This window comes from Eschscholzia californica, unplaced genomic scaffold, assembly GCF_041429995.1.
Source record: "Eschscholzia californica isolate CP2 unplaced genomic scaffold, dmEscCali1.0.p SCAF_3, whole genome shotgun sequence".
In the NCBI taxonomy this organism is placed as follows: Eukaryota; Viridiplantae; Streptophyta; class Magnoliopsida; order Ranunculales; family Papaveraceae; genus Eschscholzia; species Eschscholzia californica.
Genome location: NW_028238420.1, coordinates 17766922 through 17792449, shown reverse-complemented (window position 1 = coordinate 17792449; position 25528 = coordinate 17766922). Strand labels below are relative to the sequence as shown.

General features: G+C 38.4%; 1 protein-coding gene and 1 long non-coding RNA gene across 2 annotated transcripts; one reads left to right on the top strand and one right to left on the bottom strand.

The window, feature by feature from the left end:
• Window positions 1-3430: 3430 nt before the first annotated feature.
• MSI1 (Transducin/WD40 repeat-like superfamily protein) lies at window positions 3431-9487 on the bottom strand. Its single transcript, XM_086667820.1, has 6 exons — window positions 8921-9487; window positions 7405-7731; window positions 7030-7182; window positions 6264-6388; window positions 6041-6136; window positions 3431-3857 (listed from the first exon to the last, which is right to left on the bottom strand). Exons 1-6 carry the CDS (start codon window positions 9263-9265, stop codon window positions 3629-3631), a joined length of 1275 nt encoding a protein of 424 aa, XP_086523946.1. The 5' UTR covers window positions 9266-9487; the 3' UTR covers window positions 3431-3628.
• LOC147548789 (uncharacterized) lies at window positions 9331-12890 on the top strand. Its single transcript, XR_015237292.1, has 2 exons — window positions 9331-12587; window positions 12673-12890. It is a non-coding gene; the product is annotated as an uncharacterized LOC147548789 (long non-coding RNA).
• The last annotated feature ends 12638 nt before the right edge of the window (window positions 12891-25528 follow it).

Below are 25528 nucleotides of genomic sequence, written 5' to 3'. Positions count from 1 at the left end.
ATCGTCTCATTGACATATAATTTGATAATGCATGCTTAGTTTTACAGTCGATGCTTAGTAACTTTAAATCGGTTATACTTAGTTTGACGCATTATATTTAGGAGTGTCATATTAGTTCATTGTTAACTCATTTGATAGTGTGTGCTCAGTTGATAGTTGATACCTAATAACTTTTGATCGCTTATGCTCAGTTTGATACGTTATGTTTAGGAATGTCAATGTATGTGGGTGAAGTTAACTAACTATTCATGGTAATAGATTATTAGTGTTTGTCACTGTCGATCTTGTGAATCGAAGCCCTCTCACTCGACTGCTACCCGACTCTTCTTGCAAGTCTTCTCTCAAATTTCTCACATTTCACTTGGATAGTTTTGTTTTGTTTGTTTCTTTAAAACCAATCAAAAACTCATATTGTTATCTTTTTGTTTTAGTCTAAGATAGTCAGTGAGACCTAGACCGGTGGGCTAAACTCTCTCGATATCAGAATTACTTTTCTATCCACGTGGATCGACCCCGGTCTTATCGAGTTTATTACTTGACACCTGTATACTTCTGGCTGTTGGGGATGAGGGATTGAAGAGAGCTAGGGTTTGAAGTTCATGGGAGCTATTAGAATAAGAGAGGCAAGAAGCAAGAGGATTTGTCGGCCAAAGCTTGGCCGACCAACACTCGAGGCCGGTCAGAGCTAGGCTGGCCAGCCAATAATACTAATCGGTAGCAGAAGACGCGGGCAGAGAACACCTTCAACAGAAACTCGAGCAAGAAGTTTCATCACATCAAATCTTAGTCGGACTTTGAAGGATAGTGCACATCGCACAACAGCAGCTCGGACTGCTCACAGGACGCGAAGGGGACAAGAGGTTTCGGCTCGAGGAACTCTAGATCCGGTCGGATTTCATCTTTGGCCGAACCTTCTTAACTTTGGGCGGTTGTTCTTGGCTGGAAATCTTAGGGCTTTGACTCCCCACCCCGTTGTCTAGCTTTCTATGTGGTTTGTTTGGTTTTGGGATGAAAATTCTAGAGGGAGAAAGCTTGGGTGAAGCTTTAATGGTGAAATTTGTCTAAAGAAAGAAGATGGTGTCGTTTGCTAAAGGGACTCTGGTTTTTACTAAGGAGACACCTAATTTGCACTATTAAGGGGAAATCAGTTGAACTTAAAGACTTATATTATCCGACGATCTTAGGCTCGTGCCTCATCGGAAAAGGGAGATTTCCACCTTAACTCGTCTCTTTCTTTATCTTCTTGTCGTTTATTGCTTGTTTCGCCATGTTTAGCTAACTCTTGTATTCGGATACTCTTAAGCATGATTTGATGTGATGAATTACTTATGATTTTTTTAAATTTTAATTTAATTTACTTCGTGTAATTTTATAAATTAGAAGTTTTGATCTTAATCATCTATTGACATATAATTATTCCGTACTTAATTTGATAATCGATGCTTTGTAACTTTTGATCGGTTATACTTAGTTTGACGTATTATTCGTAGGAGTGTCATATTAATAATTGTCAACTCATTTGATAGTGTGTTTTTAATTTGATAGTCGATACTTAGTAACTTTTGATCGGTTATGCTTAGTTTGATACATTACGCTCAGGTTTGTCAATGTATGTGGGAGAAGTATCTTTCTCTCTAGACTCTTGCTAAACTCTTCTCCCGAATCCCTCACGTAGTTAGTTTAGTTTAGTTTTATTTATTTGTTAATTCCATATCAATTCAAATATCAAAAACCTCGATTATTATCTTTTCATTTTTTTTTCTAAATTAATTAGTGACATCTAGACCGGTGGGTTAGACTCTCTCGATATCCGAGTTACATCCATATTCCTGTGGATTGACCGTAGTCTTACTGGATTTATTACTTGAAGCCCGTATATTTTCGGATGAATCATTTTTGGGACGATCAACATCTCCAGTCACAAGAAGCTTTTTTTTCACAAAATCATACTAACTATTTGCCCCTCACTTCAATCGACATCGTCATTTGGATAATTTGGTAGGCAGAAGTTCTATTTGCTGCAGTGAGGAAGACCTTCATTAAAAAAGGAGGGACATATAACCTTCACTTGGGCACGCCAATCATCCTGCCTATAGGAATCTACAAAATTCCAAAGGTACGAAGAAAGTGATGAAAGAAACAGACTTTCATTTAAATCAATCTGCCAATAAAAATAAAATAACAAATACTATATTGTTCGCCCTGGTTGATCCAGCAATTAAGAAATCTCTTAAATTGACCATATCCATTTCCACGATCAACCCGTCTGCCATCGTCAAGGCCGGCCCAAATATATCGGAGGCTCCAAGCGAAATTAAAAATTGGGGCCCCATACAATGGATATTAGAAAAAAATTAAATAAAATTTAAACAAAGCAAAGGGTGGGATTCATATCCTTAACCTTTTATCCAAGATCTAAATTCTTTACCACTAAGCTACACCTTAAGTTATGTTTGAAACTGATTTAAAATATAATTAATTTTTCGAAAGTTACATATAAAATAAGAAACATGATGCCCTTGATTATTTGGGGACCATAGCGACCGCTTTGGTGGCTTAGTCACGAGCCGCCCTTGGCCATCATTTAGAGGGGTTCATACGAGATTTCTTTAGTGAAATAGGACTGATTCTTCTCCAAACAGACCTAGCTTTTTAAAAATTAGAATGGTTGCATTTAACTCAATGAAAATTGATAAAATGGGTCGTGAAATGCTTATATACCTCCTTGTCGTCAAATCCGTGCTCAAAAATCAGCAGGGAAGTCCCACTACATATATACCCAAATTTATTTGGAGCTTCTTGCATGCATGGTTTTCAACTTTAAAGATGATTTGAATCAATACAAGATGGAAGATGGTATTGGTGGTGGCAGTGTGGATCTACCAGCCGGTGTAGGTGCTCTGGAGGATCTCGGTGGTGGTCCACGAGATCTATGGAGATGAACGTTTATATGGGCTTTTAGAGACCATAAGAGAGAAGATAAGAAATAAGGGTTAATAACGTTTATCATTGATGAATGAAAATTTTCAAGAGTACATAGACTTGTGCATTTCTTCGTATTAAATTATTAATAACCATGTTTGTTTTTGAAACCATATTAATAATCATGTTAACCAAATGACATTGACCAATATTGACCGAAGCAACGAAGATCATCATCAAAGCAAGGTGTTACTGGAAGTGAGACAGGTTTTCGCTCACATATTTGAAATAGCCCTAGAACATTTAGACCTTATTAAATCCATAGACATGAGAAAAAGGCAAAACACGCCAACACATTGCACACACCCTTGTGCTCATGCTCGTCCTTGGAACCTTTCTACAGTTCTAAAAGAACTCAACTTGAAGCCTTTTGTCCCTCCCTCCCTCTCTTAAAGGTTTCTGGTTAGATAGCTTGTAAGAGAGGGAGGACAAACATACAATCCCATTATAACGAAGAAGCCCATTATCCAATTAACTGTAGAAACCAGTACATTTGACAATACATATATATACTGATGGATGATAATAACTCAAAAGTTGCGAAAGTAAAAGATAAAAGCTACTGATAGACGATATCGTGAATCAGTTCTGTCTCATCTTTCAGTTTTACATTGGTATCTAGCTAGCATAACAACTAAAAATAAGATCAGGGAGCTTTAGAGTATTCTTCACCAGGTAGTTCGTCATCGTCATGGTAGATGTTTTCTGCCATCTGCCAGATTTGAAGTATGTTATCTTCTGCAACACTTGCAACCACCCAATCTTCACAAGCGTTCCACGAAAAATCCGAGATTTTGCTTGTGTGTCCCCCATGAATGAAGAGTAGCTCTGGTGGCCCATCTTCAGCATCCTCCGGTGTCTGTTCTTCATCAATTCTGCAACAAACAGCTCTTAGAATCAGTCACATGATGTATTTTAATTCAGATGAAATCATGGAATAAAGATAGCATCGCAAGGATTGTTGTGGTTTTATCCACATTCAATATGGGAGTATAAGACTGCACTAGAGGAAAAATAGACACCCAAAACTCTGAAAGGGAATTGAGGATGTCCACAAGGAGGAACCAAAAATTGGTTGCAGGTCAGGCCACCAGTATTCTCTAAACAAAGAGACAATGCCGACTCTAATCTTAAAAAAAAAAAAAAAAAGCATCAGACACATGGTAATCTGAAAGATGAGACTCCGAACAACACCAATAAGGAAATATGTTCCAAGGAGTTCAAAAGTCAAATTACTACATTACTGACGGTGCGAGGGAAAGGATACAGATACTATATGCCCAAGAAATCCTAGCTGATAAAGGGGTACAATGCATGGGACAGATCGAGCGTATGGGTCAACCTTAGAAGAGTTCCCTCCCGGGTCAAAGCGTAGGTAGGGCCCCAGTTGATAACTCATTTGGAGGATGAGCTGTCAGAAAAGCCTGCTACGGGGTGAAGACAGTTTCATGGATCGAAGACTTTTTATGCATTTTTTCATTGATGTGACTAATTTCTGTTTATGTACTTTGTCATGTGAAAGTTTAATAAATGAAATTTTACATTTCAACCAAGTAAAAAAAAAAGACTAAGACTGCACTATATCACAGCCACTTAAAACGATAAAACTTCACCACCAATCACGTGGTGAGGTCTCCACATCCCATAAAACATGAGCTCGGCAAAATTGAAGAAAAGACCCAATTATCGGCTTATCTGTCTTTACGACCACGTGGAGATATAAGAGTATGCAGTAAACTAGCTGAGAGGTTTCATTTGACAGTAAATAAGTGTTTGAGGAAAACAACAGTGCTACATTTTGCAATGAAAAGCTGCACTCCCCAAAGCGAAATCTGTCTCGTTTATTCCAAAAGCCTAGACAAGTAATGAAACGAAAACCCGACGCGAGTCTGTTGAAAATCAAAAGAAAATCTAAATTGAGACTCAAAGTAAGTAAGCTTAGACCTCAAAGATGTTCACTTCATACCTACATATGCGGACCAGCATGACAAGACCGGAGCGCAATACTAAATGTTCTGATAATTGTGTTTGCAAGACAAGTAGTACGGACCTACAGAGGAGCTCCTTGGTATAATATGATTATGACCTACCCTAGAATGTCAGATGCTTGTCGCGGGAGATGAAATTGAAACAATTATCTGTTCCAATTTGGATTCATGGTACTTAGACAAACCCTTACTTCACCAGACAAAATAATCAATTCCTGACAATTCAACCTAAGTGAGCTCGCAGGTGAAATACTTGATGTCTTTTTCGGACAAAAACTTGCATAGAAATTTAAGAACTCCAAATACAGCAACTCATGTTAAACCAAATTTAATAATGGAAGCAAGTCAACGTGCATATATTTAAAATTCATAGTTACTCCTCTAATTATACATGGAAAGCTACAACTACTTTCCGAGTAAATGGAAGATACTACAAGAATGTTAAACGTTATAGTAATATCCCTTTCCTAATAGTGCTTTTACTGTTAATTTTATTTTTAACTAGTTATGTTGATTTGCAGCTAACTTTAGCTAGTATACTAATCAATGGTAATAATTGTAAATTTGTAATATCCATTATCTATTTATATATAATTTTTTCTGTCCACTTTTTTTTAATTAATAACTATGGATCTTTACTAATGATGTAGTCCAGTAGTAGCAAGACTATTCTGATTGTATCACCTGACATTTACTGATGATATATTTTATCCTTTACATCCCTGCATGTATCTTCATTACTTTTCACAAGTAGTCATGATTTACTTCTATAAAGTCTTATGTGGATCTTAATCAATGGATGACAAAAAATTCATGAACTCAATAGAACAATTCAAGACTCAATCGGAATACATTAAAGATGAGTTGGTAACATAAACTTTGACTACTCGCCCCTAGTCGTTAGTCTCAGTCATCCAACTAGACGCCGCCTGAAACTCGATATCATAGGTTTTCAATCATACAGATTGAAACTTAAGATGATCAAAATTGCTTGTGATTAGCAATTGTCAACCTAGTTTCCCTCTATTGGGGCCCTTCAAAAATGTAATGTGGTTTATTCAAGTGAATACCTGCTGAGATCCCAAACCATCAGTCTCCTCCCAAGACAGCAAGAAGCCAATATAGTTTCATTCTTCGGGTTCCATCCAATTTGGAAGACCTCCTCCCTGTAACCACACATAAGCGAGATTGATCAGGAATCAGGATAATATTTTATTCCTTAAAAGTGAATGGGAGTGAGTAGAGAGAAATACAGAAGAGAAAAAAGAATCAACATGTGCTAAAAATGCTTACTTGTGGCAATTGAAGGTGTGGAGAGCAGTATTGATCTTTCGAAGGTCAAATAACTTAACAGTTTTGTCAGTTGAACCTGTAGCGACAATCCACTCGTTGAAGGGATTGAAGGCCAAGCAGTTCACCTATAAAGAGAAGAGGACAAAAGTACTTCATCACGTGGTGTGTATTTGTTATAAATTACATTTTACTAGCTACCAGTACCGTAAACTATAATGTTAGAGCTGGTCAATAGAAAAGACAAATTATGGACAATAGGTATATAATTTTGAGACGTTAGAAATAATTATATCCATTCACATAACTGCGCACGATTACTCTGGATTTTGTTTCCCAAGTAAACATAAGTTACTACGCCAATACCTAAAAAATCAGTACAATCAAGCTCCTCTTAGTTATTGTTTTGCTTCTCAAATTGATTTAGCAAGAAACTCGATACTTGTCTTCAATAGCATCGATGCATTGTGTATCCTTTAGAGAAATTAAAATCAGACTGGTCACTCCAAAACTATTCCTATGTTTCTACTTATGTCTTGCATTAAATATATTAACGGTTTCATGTGCTTTCATGTCCGCTGACATGCTACGATAACATCCAATTAATAAAGAAGATAATTCTAGAAAGAATTAGAATTTAAAGCAGCAAGTGCACTAATATTAAAAAGTCAAATGTGTGCAAATATTCAAGTGAACAAATTGGTAATAATTGCTGCTCCTTATTTCCACTTATCAAGTACACTTTAAGTAAGGAACTTATGAAACTCACCTCACCCTGATGAGCAACCACAGACTGGATTGGCTTGTTAGCAGATGGAGTCCTGAGATCCCATATAAGCAGGTGTTGGTCATCCCCAGCTGAGCCGAAGAGGTATTCGTGCCTCAGATGCCATGCAACATCTTCAACAACACCTTCGTGGTACTATTACAAGAGAATCGACAGCAAATCATTACAGTCAAATTAGAAGACTTAATTAGAAGTAAATATGAAAAATAAAACATTATTGCATCTTCTTCATTTAAATATTGGAGGAATAGATTGTTTGTTTGCTGAAAGTATAAAGAAGGCACCAGTTCACGAACAAGAGGAAAGGAAAAGCTTCACCCACATCCAAATATGCAAGAAACTCAAAATAACTCCTACCTTAAAAATCTGCTGGGCCTCGAGAACCTTATTTTTAGGAGTTGCATTAATATCCCATAAACAAATTTGAGCATCATCAGAGCCACTGAGTAGATGTCCTTGCTTGAACTGACTCCATGATAATCCATACCCTTCAGTGTTGTGGCCCCTCAACCTCAAATCCGGACTACAAGAACCATCTAGAGGAGGCTTAGATGGATGTTTACTGTAATCGAAGACATATACATCTGCACTAACTGACTTCGTAGCAATGACAAAAGGATTTTGTGGCATATATCGAGCCCTGTTAACCTCTCCATCATGATTTATTTGTTGAATTATTTGAACCTACAACATAATCCAAATGACAAGATAAATCAGTAAAACAACTGCGTATATTAGGATAAACCAGATTACTAAGTAAGCTTATATATAATTTGAACCAAAACCAAATAGCAACGAACGAAAACGGGCAACCAAGTTAGTATATTTGTGCTTCATATATATATTAGATATAAACATTGATACTTTCTATATGTACATATATACATATGAAATAAAAATATATGTGTAGATTGTAGATAAACGCATAGCTTAGGTGGCCCGAATCCCGAGGGGAGCCGCGTGCCTTGTGGGGGCCTCAGAAACTGAAAACACAGATTCATTTTCAAGATAATTATATTTCATATTTATATTTTGTGGATCAGTCTTCAAAAGTGAAGAGCTAATGAACTTAGCCTCTAATAATAAAAGCTTTTGACTATAGCAGGAAAGGAAACAACAAACATAATATGGAATTTCTTTTCGCACATGCAAATTACACTCGTAAGTAGAGCAGCGCTGATGACCATAAGGTACGGGTTTTGTTGCAAATACTTCTAGATGTATCCTAAGGAGATTTGATGCTAGCTGAACTAGAGTTCCCAGTTTTCTACGTTTTAACAATAATAGTATAGTATTTTCCACGCCTTTTCTCCACCTATATATTGACAAAAGAACAAATACAAACCCCTAATATGAAATTCAAAGTTCTTTAAAGAAAACTAGTATCATCAATATATACTTAGGGAGGGATCTCAAAATAGTAGTGTTACCAATGCCCAGTTAAGAAGCGGGGACATCAATCTCTATTTTACATCAATGAATATTGAAAACAACATCTCAAAATTAAAATTCCAAACCCTAAAATCTCCTTCACTGATGACTACATTCCCCAAACCTCAGCAAACTTGACAACATTCAATGCCAAGAATACTAGAAAAAGTACAAGCAGGATGGCACCTTTCATTTGTAGTGGTTACATAAAAGAAACCCTCAAAGAAAGATAAACAAACAAACACAAATCTCCCCTCAAAACAATCTAGGTTATTTAATGTAACAACTTATGAATTAACAATTTCACATAAATAAACCACAATAAGAAAAAGATAAACAAACCCATTTAGAAAATAAACCCAATATAGAAAAATTAGTGGCTCAAAACAAAGATAAAGCAAAACCTAAAAAATTTGCTAAAAGGAAGAGAAAGTAAGTAGACCTTTCCATTAGCACATCCAAACCCACCAATGTCACCACGGTCTTCATCATACTGACGAGCATCATTCTCAGCATCTTCTAATGGTAACTGAACTTGAGCTAACATCAAATAATTAGGTTCGTTTTCAGAAGTGTGAGTTCCCAAAATCATCTTTTGAACTGAGTAATCTTTCCCAGGAGGTTCTTCACGATCTGGAAGCCATTGTACAGTCAAAGAAGGCCATTCGAGTGCATGGGTAATGACTAAATCATATAGAAATGGGGTATTCTTCTTCCATATCTTGTATTCTTCGTTAATCAGTCTTTCTTCATTCTCGCCCCTGAATTCTTCCTCGTCTCTAGCCATTTTCCCTAATGTCGATTCCTCTTTCCTATTCTGACTTCTCCTTTGATAATTATTGAGATTTACAGGCGGTTTAACTCAAAGAAGAATTTGGAGGGAAAGAATTGACAACAGAAGGAATAAGTGGGAGAGGAAGAAACAAACCTCAATACCCTAGCTTTGCACCTGCCATGGCACGTGAGTAAGGAACTCTTTCTTCCTTATTGGAAACTTGAGTTATGCTTCTCTAGTATTGAGTCCCACCAGTGGGAATTCAGCCCAGAACCCGGCCCAAATGATCGGGTTCGATGGAAAATGAGCCTGAGCGACCGGCACCACTCACCCGCCCCGCTAATTTTTGGTGGGTGGGCTTGGGCTCCCTTAAGAAAAGCTGACTATTGACAATTAATATTTTTTCAATTGATTAGCGGGTAAACCTGACGAAAATTGAAAGAGAAAAATCGCAGTACAATTTAAGCAAAAAAATGAGGACTTGAAGAAATAACTAAACTAAGACGTTCGTTATTTACTCATCACTAGTTCATCCATGCGGTCCTGAAAACCTAGTGTTGAACATATAAATGTTTGAGATTCCTTTAACAACATTAGGTAGTCTTAGAGACGTATAAAACCCTATTGTGGCATCATGAACCTCTTGCGTGTAACTAGTTTTGGTTAAGCGAATTAGATTCAGACTTGTTTAGAAAGATAGATAAGTTTGAACGAGAGATTCAGACACATATTTGGGTAGTTTGAATGTGATTTAGACGCAATCAAATAGAGTTTTAAAGTTATCTCAATGCATACAAACATTAGACTTTCGGTTTTATGAAAATAATTTTCGAAAAACAAGTTTAATGGCTTATGATTCTTTGAATAAGTCTTTAAAAACAGGAGTTTTTGATGAAAACATCACAAAAACAATAGTTTTGGAACCCTAGAAACGTGGGAGAAGAAAGGTGAACGACAGTTTCCAAAAAAAAAATTAAAACTGCCCGATCTGTCCGGCCAGGATGCGTCCAGGACGCGTCTGGCCGGTCCCGCATGTCTTAGGATATGTCCAGAGACGCGGAAAGATCAGACCTGGAGTTTATCCCGGTCTGGACCTTACTAGAGTCCGAGACGCGTCTGTGACGCATCTGGCAAAACCCATCACGTCTCAGTCTTGGACCGAGACATGGACCGAGTGTCCAGACGCGTTTAGGACGCGTCTGGAGCAACACGAGCATCTCGGACTTCACGTTCGAGATGGCTCAGACGCGTCCAGGTCGCGTCTAAGGCATTAAGACGCGTCTAGCTTGGAGTTAGGACGCGTCAGACTGAGGGACACAACACGTTTGGAACGTGTTGTCCCCGATCCGTCTAGTACTAGGATGCAACCAAGACTCCACCCGAGAGTCCAGACGCGTCTAGGACGTCTCAAGGTATCTCGGACTTCATGTCCGAGATGGCATGTGCATCCAGACCTTGGTCAGACGCGTCTAGGAAGCGTCTAAGTAGGCAGGACGCGTCTAGCCTAGGGCTAAGACGCGTCTGAACCAAGGGACTCGGCACGGTTGAAACGTGTTGTCCCTAGGTCCGGCGTATGACTGACTCATTTGAGACATGTTGGGCTTGCCCGAGACTTGTTTATGGGCCTTGATTGAGGGTTGACTTGGGTTTTCACGAGTTTGACTCGGGCCTTTTGGGCCTTCACTCGAGTGACAGTTTTTTGAGTTTTTCTTCCGGATTCCACACGATTTTTTTCAAAATTGACCCGGGCTTCCCGAAAGCCCAAAACGGAGTTTTTCCTATGAATTAATTTCAGAAATCTTTACGGATAAAACCAAATTGCTCATTTAGTCAGAATTTTACGAAAATAGGCTTAGGGCCCATTTGACATATAGATGTCAATAAATACTCCCGAATAGCTATACGGATCATAGCGACCCTAGATTCCAACCTTTGAGACGAATCTTGACTGTATACTCATACTCAAATCATATTATGAATGTTGTATTATTGTATGCATGTTTGTGAATGCGGAGACTAGTTGGCCATGGAAGTTTCTAATTCTTGTTTTTAAGCACAAGAGTGTGCCCGATGTAATAATTAATTTCAAGTTTTATACGATCTGCAAATCGTTGAGTCTTGTAATTAGAGATCGTGGTTCAAGTGGGAGAAAACAATGGAGATTCAAGGATGGAGATCCAGACGAACCAAAAGGTGAAACAAGAAGTTACCTAAAAAGATTAGATTTTTTAGGTTAAGGACCATACTAGGATCTAGTCTGCTTGATTTATTTTCTCGCGCGCATTTACTTATTTATTTACGTTTTATGTCGTGAATGGTTATGTTAGAATTCACGGTAATGCATGCATGATAAAAACGTAATAAGTCCCAAAAAGAATTTTGAGTAACGCCTACCCAGATTTAGACACCTGTTGTGCCTTATATATCGATGGCAGTTTCGGCCTTCGCAGAGTGTCATCTTTTACCTTGGGACAATACGGGTAGAACTATGAAGAGGTCTACACGTCTAAATGGTTATTCTCAACTAATCAGCAAAAGGGTTTTGGATTTCGAGGCAAAAGGGTGAATTTAACACATAAGTGTGAAATTCGTCAACCAAGAGTCATAGGAGTATGATCAGTAAAGAGTTTACTCACCTAGGACGACGGGGTTGAGGACAGTGCCCAAGTACGCTTAACCTCGAAGAAATGGGATCTTGGAATCGTATTATTCAAAAGGGACACAAATCTTGAATAATGTGGCAAACTTAGATATTTTGCTAGGATAAACAAGTTTAAGTCACATTGCATTTCTTTTATGTAGTTTAATTATGACAAACAACGAAATCTTCAACCTCCACACGGTACTTGTAAAATTGAATGATATGAACTTCATTCAATGGGAAAGAAATTTAAGAAAGGTTCTCGGATCGAAAGCAGAAATATTAGACACTCTGACCTGGGAGCTCCTATGCAATTCAATCTGGCAGTTGACATGATCTTACTTTTACTAAATAATGGTTTCAGTGAAGTAAGATGCAACTTTGACAAAAAGTTTGGATTAGTGTCCCTTGAAAATATGCTTGCAATTCTAGAAGTTGCTGAATGTAAATTCAGTGTACCTGAAACTACAGAAGAAATTCTTTGTAATCAAGAGCTAGGGTGCCAATCCAGGAACGGGAGTCGTAAGGACATGAGACGTTCTGGCAGGAGAGGATGCAGGAGAGCTCCTAGGTGCATGACTATCCTTCCTGAAGAAAGTTGTTTATTTTATGGTAGCACATCTCATATGTGCGTAAGAGATTGCCCACGTTACTAGGAAGAGCTGAATAACGAAGCTGAGAACTCCGTCTCAGGTAAAAATGTTAAAAGTTGATTCAATTAAATACATTCCCTTAAAAGGTAGTAGATACCTAATGCTCATTGCAATATGAATAACAGGAACAAATGGGAGCTAAGTATTAAATTGAAGAGGAGATGAAACTGTCAAAGGCGAATGAGGCAAAAGTTGTCGAGGAAGCTCGAGAAGGATCATAGTCTTATTTAGGCATTTCTTTAAACTAGTTTTAGTTTTATTTTAAGACATCATCTTTGTAAACTTTTAAGAGTTATGGAGAAAGTAATGTATTTAGGTTAATATTTTATGATGGTCTTAAAAATGCCTAGTTAACTTTTGAACATTAATACCATATGATTTAACCTATTTTTCTAATCTAGTCATGTATGTTAATTAAGACACGTCTTAAATAACAAACTGACTGGATCCTCTTTTAAAAGGATGAGACAATCAATCATGGAATCTTATATTAGATATGAGATAATGATTGAACCAACTGGAATAAACTAAAAGAATACTCGAAGAAAGGCTAGTTCAAGGAACGAAACCAAAATCAAGTATGGAATCAAGATTGACTATTAGAATTTGATAAAGATAAAAAATCTAAGTCATGGTGACTTTCTAAAAAGATGGAAAGACAGCATATCTTTAGAAGAGATATCACACTTTGTTAGACAAAGATCGATTAGAAGAGTCATCCGAAAAGTCTTCCAAACGAATGTTTTTATATAACTGCGAACCCACTAAACCCGAAAATGATATAGCTGAGAAGAGAGAGATCCACACGAGTGTTCTAAAATAGTCTCTTATGTCTAAAATCGTCTTGGACAGAGTTTCTTCAAAGAAACAAACGGGGATCTTCCGCACAACATCAGAACATAATTAGATCGTTCCTCTCGATGGTGTATTCCTTGAAAGTTTGTTTTCAAGAAAGCCAAGTGGTAGAAATTATCGAATTTGATTCGAACTGAGCAACAAGCGGGAGTACATAAAGACCCTCCACAAACCAGTGCGAGTAAGTAAAAACTCTCCGAGAAATTTCTTAAGAGTTAGGAAGGTTTCATCAAAATTGTTCAATAACCCCGAGTGAGACCTTAGAGGACCCACTCATAAGCTATAGCAAAAACCAGACTCTAATAATTGGCTAAAAGCCAAACGATCTGTTATGTCAATCGGGAGTTTTCTATGACAAACACAAGTAATCCAAGAAAAGTAATAGGAAGTAAAGAACAATCAAGAACAGAACACAGAGATTTACGTGGTTTGGTTGGTGAGACCTACTCCACGGGGACAACGACGCGATGATTTCCTCTATGATAAGCAAACAAGTTACACCAGAGATTCGTGAGATTAGACTACTGATTTCTCCTAGGATTTTAGTTTATATAGCCACTAAAACCCTAATCCCACCACCTCACCGACTCTCTCTTTCTAAATCTGAAATACACATGGATACGTTAACACTAATAACCGACATAAGCCCTGCTTCCGCATACCAGCTCTGTCTCGGAGTCCAACTCTGCCTTAGAGCCCTGCTTCGCATACCAGCCCTGCCTCAGTAATCAGCTCCGCTAACGGGTCCAAAATTTCGCGTCGAGACCGCTTGTAAGTGGGTCAGCGGGTCGTAAATCGGGTTTTATATATCAACCCCCATATTTCAGTCACTTTCAACAAGATCGACTAGCGCAAGGAGAACTGTAAAACTCCTACAGCTGTTAAAGTAGGCAAACCAAGACGAGTCAAGAGATGCACTACAAAAGGGAGTTGGTATCTAAACATTCAGAAAGGAAATCCAAAGAGTTTGCTTTTCTTAGAGAATGAGTTAGAATCTTGTTCGACAAGAAGATAAGTGGGAGCAAATCAATTATATTTTTTGTTCGTAGTATGTAAGACATACAGAAATTGAGAACAACATTGAGAATGTTGAAACAATTTAGGAACTGACTCACTAAAAGGACACCCGACAAAGGTAAATTAATTTGGGCATCGAAGTCTAAATAGACAAAAAAGATGATAAGACTCGTTCAAAAAGATCTTGAAGAGGTCCAACTAGAAATACTCTTGGAAAGAGATTTTACCCATCACTCATGGTAAACTGCTAGGTAAGATTCAGAATCTAAAAGACCCTGATGAGCCGAAGCACACATGAGAGAAATGAAGGATATATTCCCTCGGTCCGAAGGAATGGTATCCTTCTAAGGGATGTCCTTCGATCAAGATGACAATGCGTACGATTTGGCGAATAGGATCATAATGACCTTATTTGGAAGATCATTAGTCCGGTCGAATTAGGGGTCGTAATGCTTAGCTAGAAGCCAACTACGATCGTCGGATAACTTCGGTAATCTGCGGCTAACATAGACCGGATCCTACAAGGGTTACACATAAGAGTGATGGTTTGAACGGAGAGATATTGACTAGATATAAATTGGCAAATAAGTGGATTAGATCCATTATTTGAGGCCAAAAGAGTTCGGAAGAGTCCGGACAAGTGTACATAACCCCTGGCTAAAAAGGGAGGTCGGGGGTGCCCATAAAGGGGCCGACCATGTGATGGCCGACCTTAGGAAGGGGCCGGCCAGCACATGGCCGGTTAGACCCCTTGTGTGGGCCGGCCATAAAGCCCATAGAGGCTTATATTGGCCGGCCACACATAAGCCCTTTTAGGGGTTCATATAGGACACAAAAAGATATGTCTTGAAGGAGATATTTTAGGAATCCTAGTTTGGGTCAAATACCTTCTCTATGGTCCCTATAAATAGACCTCCTTAAGACATAATTATGGACGGAAATCAAGAGAGCTTTTAGAGAGAAAAGCCAAAAGAGAGAAAAAGAGTTTTCTCGATTATCTAGTCAAGAAGAAGGTGTTCTTCATCTCAACCTTCAAGAGAGTTCTAGCTAACTCGAAGGAGGGAGTTCAAGTCATACACTCGGTGTCTCGAGTAGAGGAACTACAATTGGAGTTCTTGATCTTCCGAATCTTGTCAGAATTTTAGTTCGTGGGAAAGTGATTAAAGGTAATCATCTTTCCATATCTAGTCCATTGATTAGTTCATGTATAATTAGATCCTAGGAGTCTAGTGTTAACATTAGATGTTTGAGATTCCGCAATAAACACTAGAAAAGGTGTATTAGACACATCCGTAACCCTACAAGAAACACTTATGCTCGAAGCATATAAGAACAATCATAGAGATGATTAAATTTTACCTGAACATCTAGAAATACTTAAAATATAAGATGTCATCACCCATAAGTTTCGAAGAAGGTGCTTCGAAATAGTAAAAACAAGAGCGCCCTAGGAGGCTGGGGGCATCTGGAAGGAAATCTCTAAAAATAAAGATTGAAGAAAGTTATGAAAATGCAATCTTCCAAAAGTGAGATAAGCATCTCAATAGGAATGACGACCAGATGAAAGAGGTTCATGCTGGGAGTTGTTGCAAACTCTACAAAGAAAAGAAAGAAAAATTAGAACCTAGAAAGTACTAATTTAAGTGTTAGAAACTGAAATTATCTTAAATAGCTGATGGAAAGACGTTCCCCAGCAAGATAATAAGCAAAGTGAAATATGGATCAGATCCACATCTAAACTGTCACCTTAGAACGAACATGGAAGATGTACGAAGTCAAGGAATTAGGGTCATAAGAAAATGTCTTGAAAGATGCGTGAAATTGAGTATGTAAAGAACTTTACGTGGGGAACTCAACCTTCACGAACTTTTGTTAAATCCGAAATAAAATAGTTTATTTCGTCATCTAAATTGTGGTTCAGAATTTAGACGGCAGTCCAAAATAATGGAGTGTTCCAAGTAGGCTTATTAGATACGTGATCTAATAAAGGAAACCATACTAAGTGAACATGAAAGCATTCCATTATAATAAAGCCCTGGTGAGGGTCATTAGTTGGACAATAATGACTTATGAAGACCAGCATGAGTGATTGACAGATGGCGTTGTTTCTTGGGCTATAGGAATAACGAGTATTCACGTCAACTTCATGGGTGTATAGTACACTGGAAACCCACAAGGTGAGGGTGCTTCAAAAGTTGAAGAAATGAACGTCATAACTCTCATTTTAGCAAATTGGAAAGATTCCTCAAAACATGAGTATTCTGCTCAGTTTATGTAAGGAATGTCAAACTTTGATTTCGTTAAACGCTGCGCCGTCAAAGGAGGTTATAAAAACGTAACCAGGTTAGGCACGATAGACATGAAGCTGAGTGGTAATACACCAATGGAATTAGTCTTCCTAAATAAAATTAGGATAAAGTCTCTCTAGGCCACTTGAAGAGTGACACCTGGAAAATGCATGGCCGTGCTCAAATGAATTAAGAGTTAATCATTAGACTTGACAGTTTGTTCTCTAGATCAGATGAGATATGAAAAGACTAGTGAATCGAGCATTGCATTTGTTCTAAGTACAAGTGTGATGGGCCTAAAATTAGGTCTGTTCCCGCAAGTATACGGGGTCAAGTTATAGTATTGAAAATAAGATCGAGTATCGTCCCAAGAGATAGGTAGGTAACTTCAGATATTGAATGCGGGTTTAACCCAATAATCAAAATGTCAATAGCTAACTTAGACTAACACACACACACCCCACTCATAAATTTGATTTGATTTGTAAGAAATAAGAAAACGAATAAAACTAAATAAACTAACTAAGAAAGAGGTAAGAAGATATCTAAGGTTATAAAATCCACCACATAATTTCACTTTATAAAACAAGCACTTAATTACTTAAATCTCTTTTGTATTTACTCGGGATCCAATATAATGAACTATTTGGATTCCGGATGATATTCTAGATAAAACAATTTATAATTACTAATTTCTAATTGTCTTCCTTATAAAGATTCGGATCACTTAACTATTATTCATCATCTAAAAAGCATACTCCATCTAACAACTTAACGAAAGTATGAAATATCTAATTATGAGGCATGAGTAATGGAAAGAAAATCCAATCCATATAGATAAACAATCAATAGACATTAAAGCACATCAAAGGATTTAATTAATCAAGAACAAGTATTATAAAGATCCAAAATGGGTTTCTTTTACAACCTTAGATTGCTAAATTAACTATACATGGAATCTAGAATAACATTCATTGACATTGTAAAATAAATGAAAATACTAAGAAATTAATGGAAAGAAATCACCAAGAATGTTCAAAATCCATATTCCCATGTATCTCCATTTTATCCAAGATTTGCTCCATTTGTGTTCAAGAATTGTACTCCAAGAAATCCAAGTAATAGCTATTTTATTGCAACCCAAATAAGAAAAAGAAAGAAAAAGAAGAAATTAGATCTAGAAAGAAGTTGGAAAGAAGAGATGAAGTGGGTAAAGATGATAGAAGAATATGGAAGAAAGGAGAAGACTATTAATGGAAGAAAGAATAGTAGTAGAGAAGAAGATGGAAAAAGAATGGAAAAGAAATGGATTTAGTAATAGAGAAGAAAGATTAGGTAAGAAGAGGTATTAGAGAAGGAGTATGGAGAAATTAGAAGGTTAGAAGTAGAAAGAAAATGTAGAGAATAGATGAAGGTGGTAGAGAAAGTAGAAGAAAAGAATGGGGGATTAGGGTTAGAAGATAGAAAGAGAAGTGGCTTAGAAATTAGATAAGGAAGCCATTGAGAGGGTTTGCAAGTCTAGGGTTTAATGGAGGAGAAAGGGACTTATTTATAGGTGGGTTTTGGTTTTGGTTGGGTTAAATGGTAGGAAAAGGTAAAAGAAGGGTTATATTTGGAAATATGGCGGGTTTAAAATTGAAAAACTCTAAAAGCACACAAGTGTCGGCGGCTGGTAGGGTTTGGTTGGGTTTCGGATGCTATGGTGCTTCTCGGCTGAGCAATTAACGTGCGGCAGCAAACAGTAGCCGTCGGATCAAAGGACGTCCGGATCTTGGTGGTTCGGGAAGCGACGCGTGGCTGGGAGCACGGCAGCTAAGCTGCTACGGGTAACACGGGATTAGATTCAAAGGGATGACGCTCAGTAGCCGTTAGATCTGAAGGACGCGGAAGGGAGAGGCTGAGATTAAAACGTTGCTTCTGGGTGCACGGAGTTAAGTTACTTCGGTTGCACGGGATCATAAGAAATGGAAAATCATCCGGAGCCGTTAGATCTTGATGACGCGGAAGCAAGCGGTCACGATTAAAACGTGGGAAGGGGCTACGGATGCTCGCTGAGACGCGCTACACTGAATCAATCTTATAAGGGTCACTTTGCTGCTGAGCGCTAACACGGGAATCGCGTATACCGGCCTCCTCCCTTCGACACGTGTCCCGCCTGGTCCCGCATGCCCGAACTTGCACCGAATGTGTCCCACCTAGTCAACAGAATTTGACCCATCTTTGACCTTGATTTATTCCTCCATCCGGACTCCGACTTGACTTCCGTTTTCTCCTACGGACTCGTCTCGACCTCTACTTTTCAACCACACACTGACCTTGGCCAAATTACCAGAATGTCCTTGACTCCAAATGACCAAAATACCCTTCATGCGTCTTTTCCTCGTTTTTAACCATTTTTTACACCTAACTCCACAAAACACACCTAATCAAGAAAATCAACTATTTTATTATAATAAAGACCCGAAACGAACTAACTCGACTAAATTAAACGACTCTGATGGGACATTTTCATGACCCATCAAAGTGGGAGACTGAAGGATATATTCATTCAGTCTGAAGGAAGATGTCCTTCGACCAAGATGGCAATGCGTGCAATTTGGCGATTAGGATAACGATGACCTTATCCGGAAGATCATCTTGTCTGGTCCAATTAGGGGTCGTAATGCTTAGCTAGAAGCTGCTTACGATCGTCGAATGACTTCGGTAATCCGCAGCTAACATAGACCGGATCCTACACGGGTTACACATAAGAAGGGTAACTTGAGCAAAGAGAATTAGACTAGTGGGAGCTTGACTATAGATGGATGTGATCCAGTCTGATAGTGCTAAATAGAAAGAAAGAACCGGGCTCGAAAAGGAAGCTCGGAAAAGTGCAAAACCCACTTATGGGTCGACCAGATCAAGCCCAATAATGGGTTGATCATAACCGACCATAAGGAAGGGGTGGGACAGACATACCAAGCCCATTAAGGGTTTGGTATGGTCGGCCACACCATTAGGGAAACCCTAATGAGAATCCCTGCTAGATGGGATTCCCAATCAGATGGGTCTCTGATGTTTATCTTTTTCTGGGACTCTTATTGAAACCACATTGGATTGTGATTCTAATTAGGGCTTCTCCATACAAGGGTCATTAGACAATTAGAAAAGGTGGGGAATTTTCTCAAGAGAAATCAACTCTCTCGAACATCTTATAGAGAAGATTTTAGAGAAAAGTTCTCAGTTCTTTCTAACTAGTCTAGAAGAAGGAGTTCTTCTTCTCAACCTTCATCAAGGTCCTAGCTGACTTAAAGAGAGGGAGTTCAAGTCAACCTACTCGGTGTCTCAAGTAGAAGAGCTACTACTTTGAAGTTATTAATCATCCGAAAAGGCGACATAATCGAATTCGAGGAAAGCGAACAAGGTATTATTCTTTCCGTTATTTACTCATTACTAGTTCATGCATGCGATCCTGAAAACCTAGTGTTAAACATATAGATGTTTGAGATTCCGCTAACAATATTAGGTAGTCTAGAGACATATAAAACCCTAGAGAGAGTACATCACAAGTGATGAATGTCAAAAACCTTTAATTGACAAAGTTGGAGAGATTCCACAAAACATGAGTGTTTCACTCATCTTATGTAAGGAATGTCTGACTTCGACTCCTAAAATAGATGTCCGTAAGCACTACGCCTACCTAGATATCATACGTAGTCAAACAAACGTCCTAATCCGTTAAATCCGAGTCATCGAGGGTGTTGTCTAGTCGCGCAACTATGTGAAGTGCATGACAAGCCACATGAAATTATGACTTAGACTATGATCGATATCGAATACTTCGCTTTATATATTAACTATGTGAGGTGCATGACAAAACACAACTATGTGAAGTGCATGACAAGCCACATGACATTATGACTTAGACTATGATCGATATCGAATACTTCGCTTTATATATTAACTATGTGAGGTGCATGATAAAACACATGAAAATATGATTGAAGCGATAATCAAGCTAAATAAACATCAATTCATACTCAAAACATTGAATCATATCAAACATAATCACAAATTCATCTCATAAACTACACACTAAAGTTAGCTAAACATGGCGAATGAATAATAAATGACAAAAAGATGAAGAGAAAATCCCTTTTTCGATGTGGCACGATGCTAGGATTGTCGGAGAATATGAGTATCTAGGTCATCTGATCTCCCCTTAACGAAATTCTGGATTCCCGTTAGAATTGCAAAATGGGTGTCCCCGAGTAAAAATTAGAGTTCCCCTTAGCAACCAGACTCATCTTCTTTATTCTTTACTCAAACTCCATTAAAGCTTAACCCTAGCTTTCTCTCTCTAGAATTTTTAGTCCAAAATCAAATCAAACAACATGGGAAGCAAGACAATAGTCTGGGGAGCAAAAACCCTATGGCTTCCGGCCAAGAAAGTGGTGGGAAAATCTTTAAAGAACTAGGCTAAGGAAGAAATGCAATCCAGCCAAGGCAAGGTCCGACCGAGAGTGCACTGTCTCGAGCCATCCCATGCTTCTCGCGACTTTCCCTTGCTCAGCTATTGCTGCTCCCGTGGTAGGCTGCTCCAGACCGAGTTGTTGAAGAAGCTTTCATGGTCGTCCATTCTGAGTTGTTGTTGTACCAGCCTTGCTTGGCCGACCTAGTGTTGGTCGGCTGCCTCCTCTTTTCTTCTCTCTTCCTCTAGCTCTCCAAGATCAAACCCTCTAGCAAACTTTTGGAACTTGAAACCCTAGCCTCCTCAATCTCTCTCTCTAAAACTTGGTGTGGAAGATGACTTTGTTGTAGAAGATAACCACTACAAGACTTGGTCTCCTTGTTCAACAAGACATCCATAGACCTTGTCTTAAAGATGGGTGCCCATAAGTTCTTCATTGTTCTTCCTTTTTAGACTTTTGGGCTTTGGTTTTGGGCTTTCAATTAGAACCCAAGGGGGGTGCATTCATCTTTTCTCCATAAATCTAATTTCAAGAAAAGACCTCGGCTTCTTTCTTTCATAACTTCCCCCGTCGAACTCGCCATTGACTCCACTTGTCGTTTCATTCCTTTGGTATATTTTTCTCCCGTTTCGGTCGCATGAGATGAAAGTGATAATTTGTTACGTGTCTAGCTCCACCCAAGCTACCTAACAAGAAAACACACATAAAATAATATAAATATGATGCAGGGAGATTTTCAGAAGATTTTTTGTGCGGAAGATCCCCGTTTGATATGATGATATCTAAGATTTTCAGAAAATCATCTGAAAATCTCCCTGCATCAAAATAAGTCCCGAAATGGACTAATTAGTCTAAGTTAGGCGCTCCAAATGTGACATTTTCATCATGTCACATCAATCCTCTCTCTAAGATCTTACTATTGCCTCCACAATTCTATGTTGTCTTTCAACCGAATCCAACTCAATCAGTTCCTTCTTTTTATCTCCAATTATCTCTTTCCATTTCACGCTCTCTCTAGATTATATTTACAGCTCTTCTCTCTCAAGATCAATCTCTTTCTCTCTGTTTAAGATATTTTCTTTTCCTCTCTTAATATTTATAATTACCTCCTAAAGATGAAGAAGAGAGAAAGAGAAAGAATCTGGGTCATTTAAAAAGTTAGTATTTTCTCTAACTGGGACTACCGGAATAAAGTGCGTCGAAGTGAAGATAATCCTCTGATTTGTGCGTCCGTGCATTGTCTGTTAGGTTCCTTTAGCCTACGGTAATACCATGACCCGCGATACCCAATAGTGTACCAAAAATTTCACCATCGTCGTTGGATTGTCCACCACTTGTCGCTGAGCTCCATGTTGACCTTTAGTTAATTGATTTTGACCCCAACTTTGACTCGCTCGACTTTGTTCATCTAGACTCCGATTTAACTTCCATTTTCGTTCTTGGGTTCGTCTTTGACTATACTTTTCATTTGCATATCAACATTTGCCAAAATTACTAGGATTCCCTTGTCTCCAAATTACCAAAATGCCCCTCATGTGTGTCTTTTTTCGATTCCCCCCCCTTTTCGTTCATAATTCCGTAGAAGACACGTAGGTAAGAGAAACAATCAATTTATTAAAATAACATCTCCAAATAGGCTAACTAGCTAAAGGTAAAAGAATACGATGAGAAGTTTTCATGTCTCATCAGGCTCCATTCAATGACTTGAAGGAAAGAGGTAATCCTAGTTCCTAGACAACCTCGATTACCTGGTAGCAGGATCTATCGTTACATAATATTATGAAGTTATGTGGCTACAGAATTCGTATTGTGTTTATTAACCCCCTGAAGTGACTTCGTAAAACATTGACCTTGAGATCTCATATTAGATTAGAAGTGGATGTCTCCTTACATTGATGGTCATTTAGGTTCATCTAAGATAAAATATAATTTCTTAGATTATAACAGCATTGTGTATGAAACATTAGTTTTACGCTTTTCACTGTTGGAGAAAGGACCAAATTTTTTTTTTTGCCACTGCCCACCTAATATTCTCAAACCTCCCCTTATGAGAAAATTTTGATTTAATCATAAAGAGTTTTCGTATTTGGAAGAGTTGGAAATACTCTAATTTAACGGAACTTGGACATAACTAAAGTAAGTTGAACACAACAAACAGGGATAAAACCCATTTTAAAAATGAAACATAAATTGATTTTACTTCAACAGTACATTATAAATGTGAGGGGCTGAAATCGCGGGTTAAGTAATCGATATTACTGTGCCATTGACCGGAAATCGAAGCTTTACCTGTTAATATTTTATGGGCATCGACGACGTCTTTCGGATTAACATGTGACAAGAGACAAAACACACGTGATCGTGAGGTCTTTGGGGAACACCGGGGTGGTGCCTACCAAAGGGACTCCAACGGTCAAGTCAGTAAGCTTGCAAGAGAAGTAATGAATACGTAGGTATTGCCCCTGGAATGTTACCGTTGAGGAGAATGGTCGAAGTTTCGCACGACTCGAAGAGTGTCCGGAGCTCAATCTCTACAGGTAGACGAACTTGTTTGGAGAGAGATTATGACAGCCTACGAGGTCTGTCCTTGAATAAGGCAACCCTGGTGAGGTTTGCCTTGGTCGAGGGTATGTACCGTAAATAAAATGGCAAGCTTTAAGGGTCTGACCTTATAGATAATCACGTGGGTTATGTGGAAAAGGTCTGACCTCCAGGAGAGATACGTGAGTGATCGCTTATAGATAATCACGTTAGTGATGGAGGAAGGGTCTGACCTCTCAAAAGTAAGTGAACCCTTGATAAAGTAGTTAAACCCTTGACAAAGTAGGCAGACCTTGATAAAGTGGTTGTCAGGTTGTTAGGAGAGAGAAAATAGACAACCCCTTGATAAAGTCCTGTACTTGTACTTTCTCAGGAAAGTATGTGTTTGTTTCCTCAAAGGTCATGTACTTGATAAAGTCTTGTACCTTTGTGAACAACACTCCATAAGGTTTTGTTCTTCTGGGAAGAGTATTTGTAAGGGCTCTGCACCTTCTGTGAACGGTACCTGATAAGATCTTGTATTTGGATGTAAGACTGTAACAGTACTTGGATGAGAAGGAAGCAAGACTATATGAAAGAGCAAGAATACTATAGAAAGAAAATAAGTTGTGGGTTGGTTGCCTGGGTATTTGATGATCGACAGTAATGTCAGGTGTATATCGAGCGTATTAGGCAATAACCAGATGATAATTTAAGCCAGTACTCGATGTGTTCGTCGATTCCGAGATGTCTTAGTCGATAACTAGATGTTCACTTTGTGTGAGAGATAAAGTAGTGGGTTATATGATTGAATGTTTGGATGTCGGATGTTGTTGTTCGTGATTGGATGATCCGTATAATTCTTCGTCCAGTCATTTTATAACATCTTCGGTCGGCTGCTGCCCGGTGATGAGTTGTCATCTTTAATGGTGGTAACGCATGGGCTATCACCATAGATACAAATATAGTAACCCCTTAACGGGTATATCCAGGATATTGTCATCTTGAATGACTGTAACGTTTTCTCAACGGATACACGGTGGGTAGTCTGCTGAGGAGGTGAGGACTGACCTCTTTATCCAGGGCTGGATGTGTTTGCGTACTTTAACGTTCATTTGGGGTGTCCGAAGGTAAATGGGTCGGGCCCATTAATCATTAATTCATGGGCTTGGTCACCATGTAAGCCCATTAATCGTGGATTTTTTTGGGCGCTCCTGGTGACGTATTTTGGCCATACAATAAATGGAATTCAAATTATAATAACCTTAAACATTAACAAGTAATGAACATTAATGAAATAAATTTTGATGATGAAGTAGAAAAAAAATAAAGCTAGATATCTTCTAAAAGATCATTTTATTCTGTCAATCTGAAAATTAATAATGTGATACAGTAGATAATATAATAAATAAACAGATCCAATATATTAATTATGGGGCGAGATACGGGATGGGGTGAGAGTGAGTGGTCTAGCAATAGAAGTTGAAGATGGAATATGGGGATAGATGAATAGGGAGTAAAATAGACATGTGTCAGAATTAGAAATAATTTGTTGATACATGCGAAATTTTGGTGGGGCCCTCTTGTTTTTTTTGAGTTAAACCAGAATTTCATTTATACGAAGGAATACAATCCAACACATTACAAGGTTATTAGTGAAGAAGATCCATCCAAAAGTCTCTGAGAGAAGCTCTGACACAGGTAGGTTTCTCCGATCACCGTCCGGTAACTTTTTCTCCCTTGAGATCGCAGTCTACCCCTCCACCGCTAATACCATTGCACAGAATCTGAGATTCTGGGATAGCGCCGATTGGTAGGCTGAGTGCATCGAAAAGGAGAAACATAGTTGG

What these genes read in the sequence shown, in the direction of transcription:
- MSI1 (XM_086667820.1), bottom strand. Translation starts at nt 9,265, where the DNA reads ATGGCTAGAGACGAGGAAGAATTCAGGGGCGAGAATGAAGAAAGACTG. An exon ending in TTGGATGTGCTAATGGAAAG is followed by an intron (nt 7,732 to 8,920) that starts GTCTACTTACTT and finishes ATTATGTTGTAG; the next exon opens with GTTCAAATAATTCAACAAAT. An exon ending in AGGCCCAGCAGATTTTTAAG is followed by an intron (nt 7,183 to 7,404) that starts GTAGGAGTTATT and finishes CTCTTGTAATAG; the next exon opens with TACCACGAAGGTGTTGTTGA.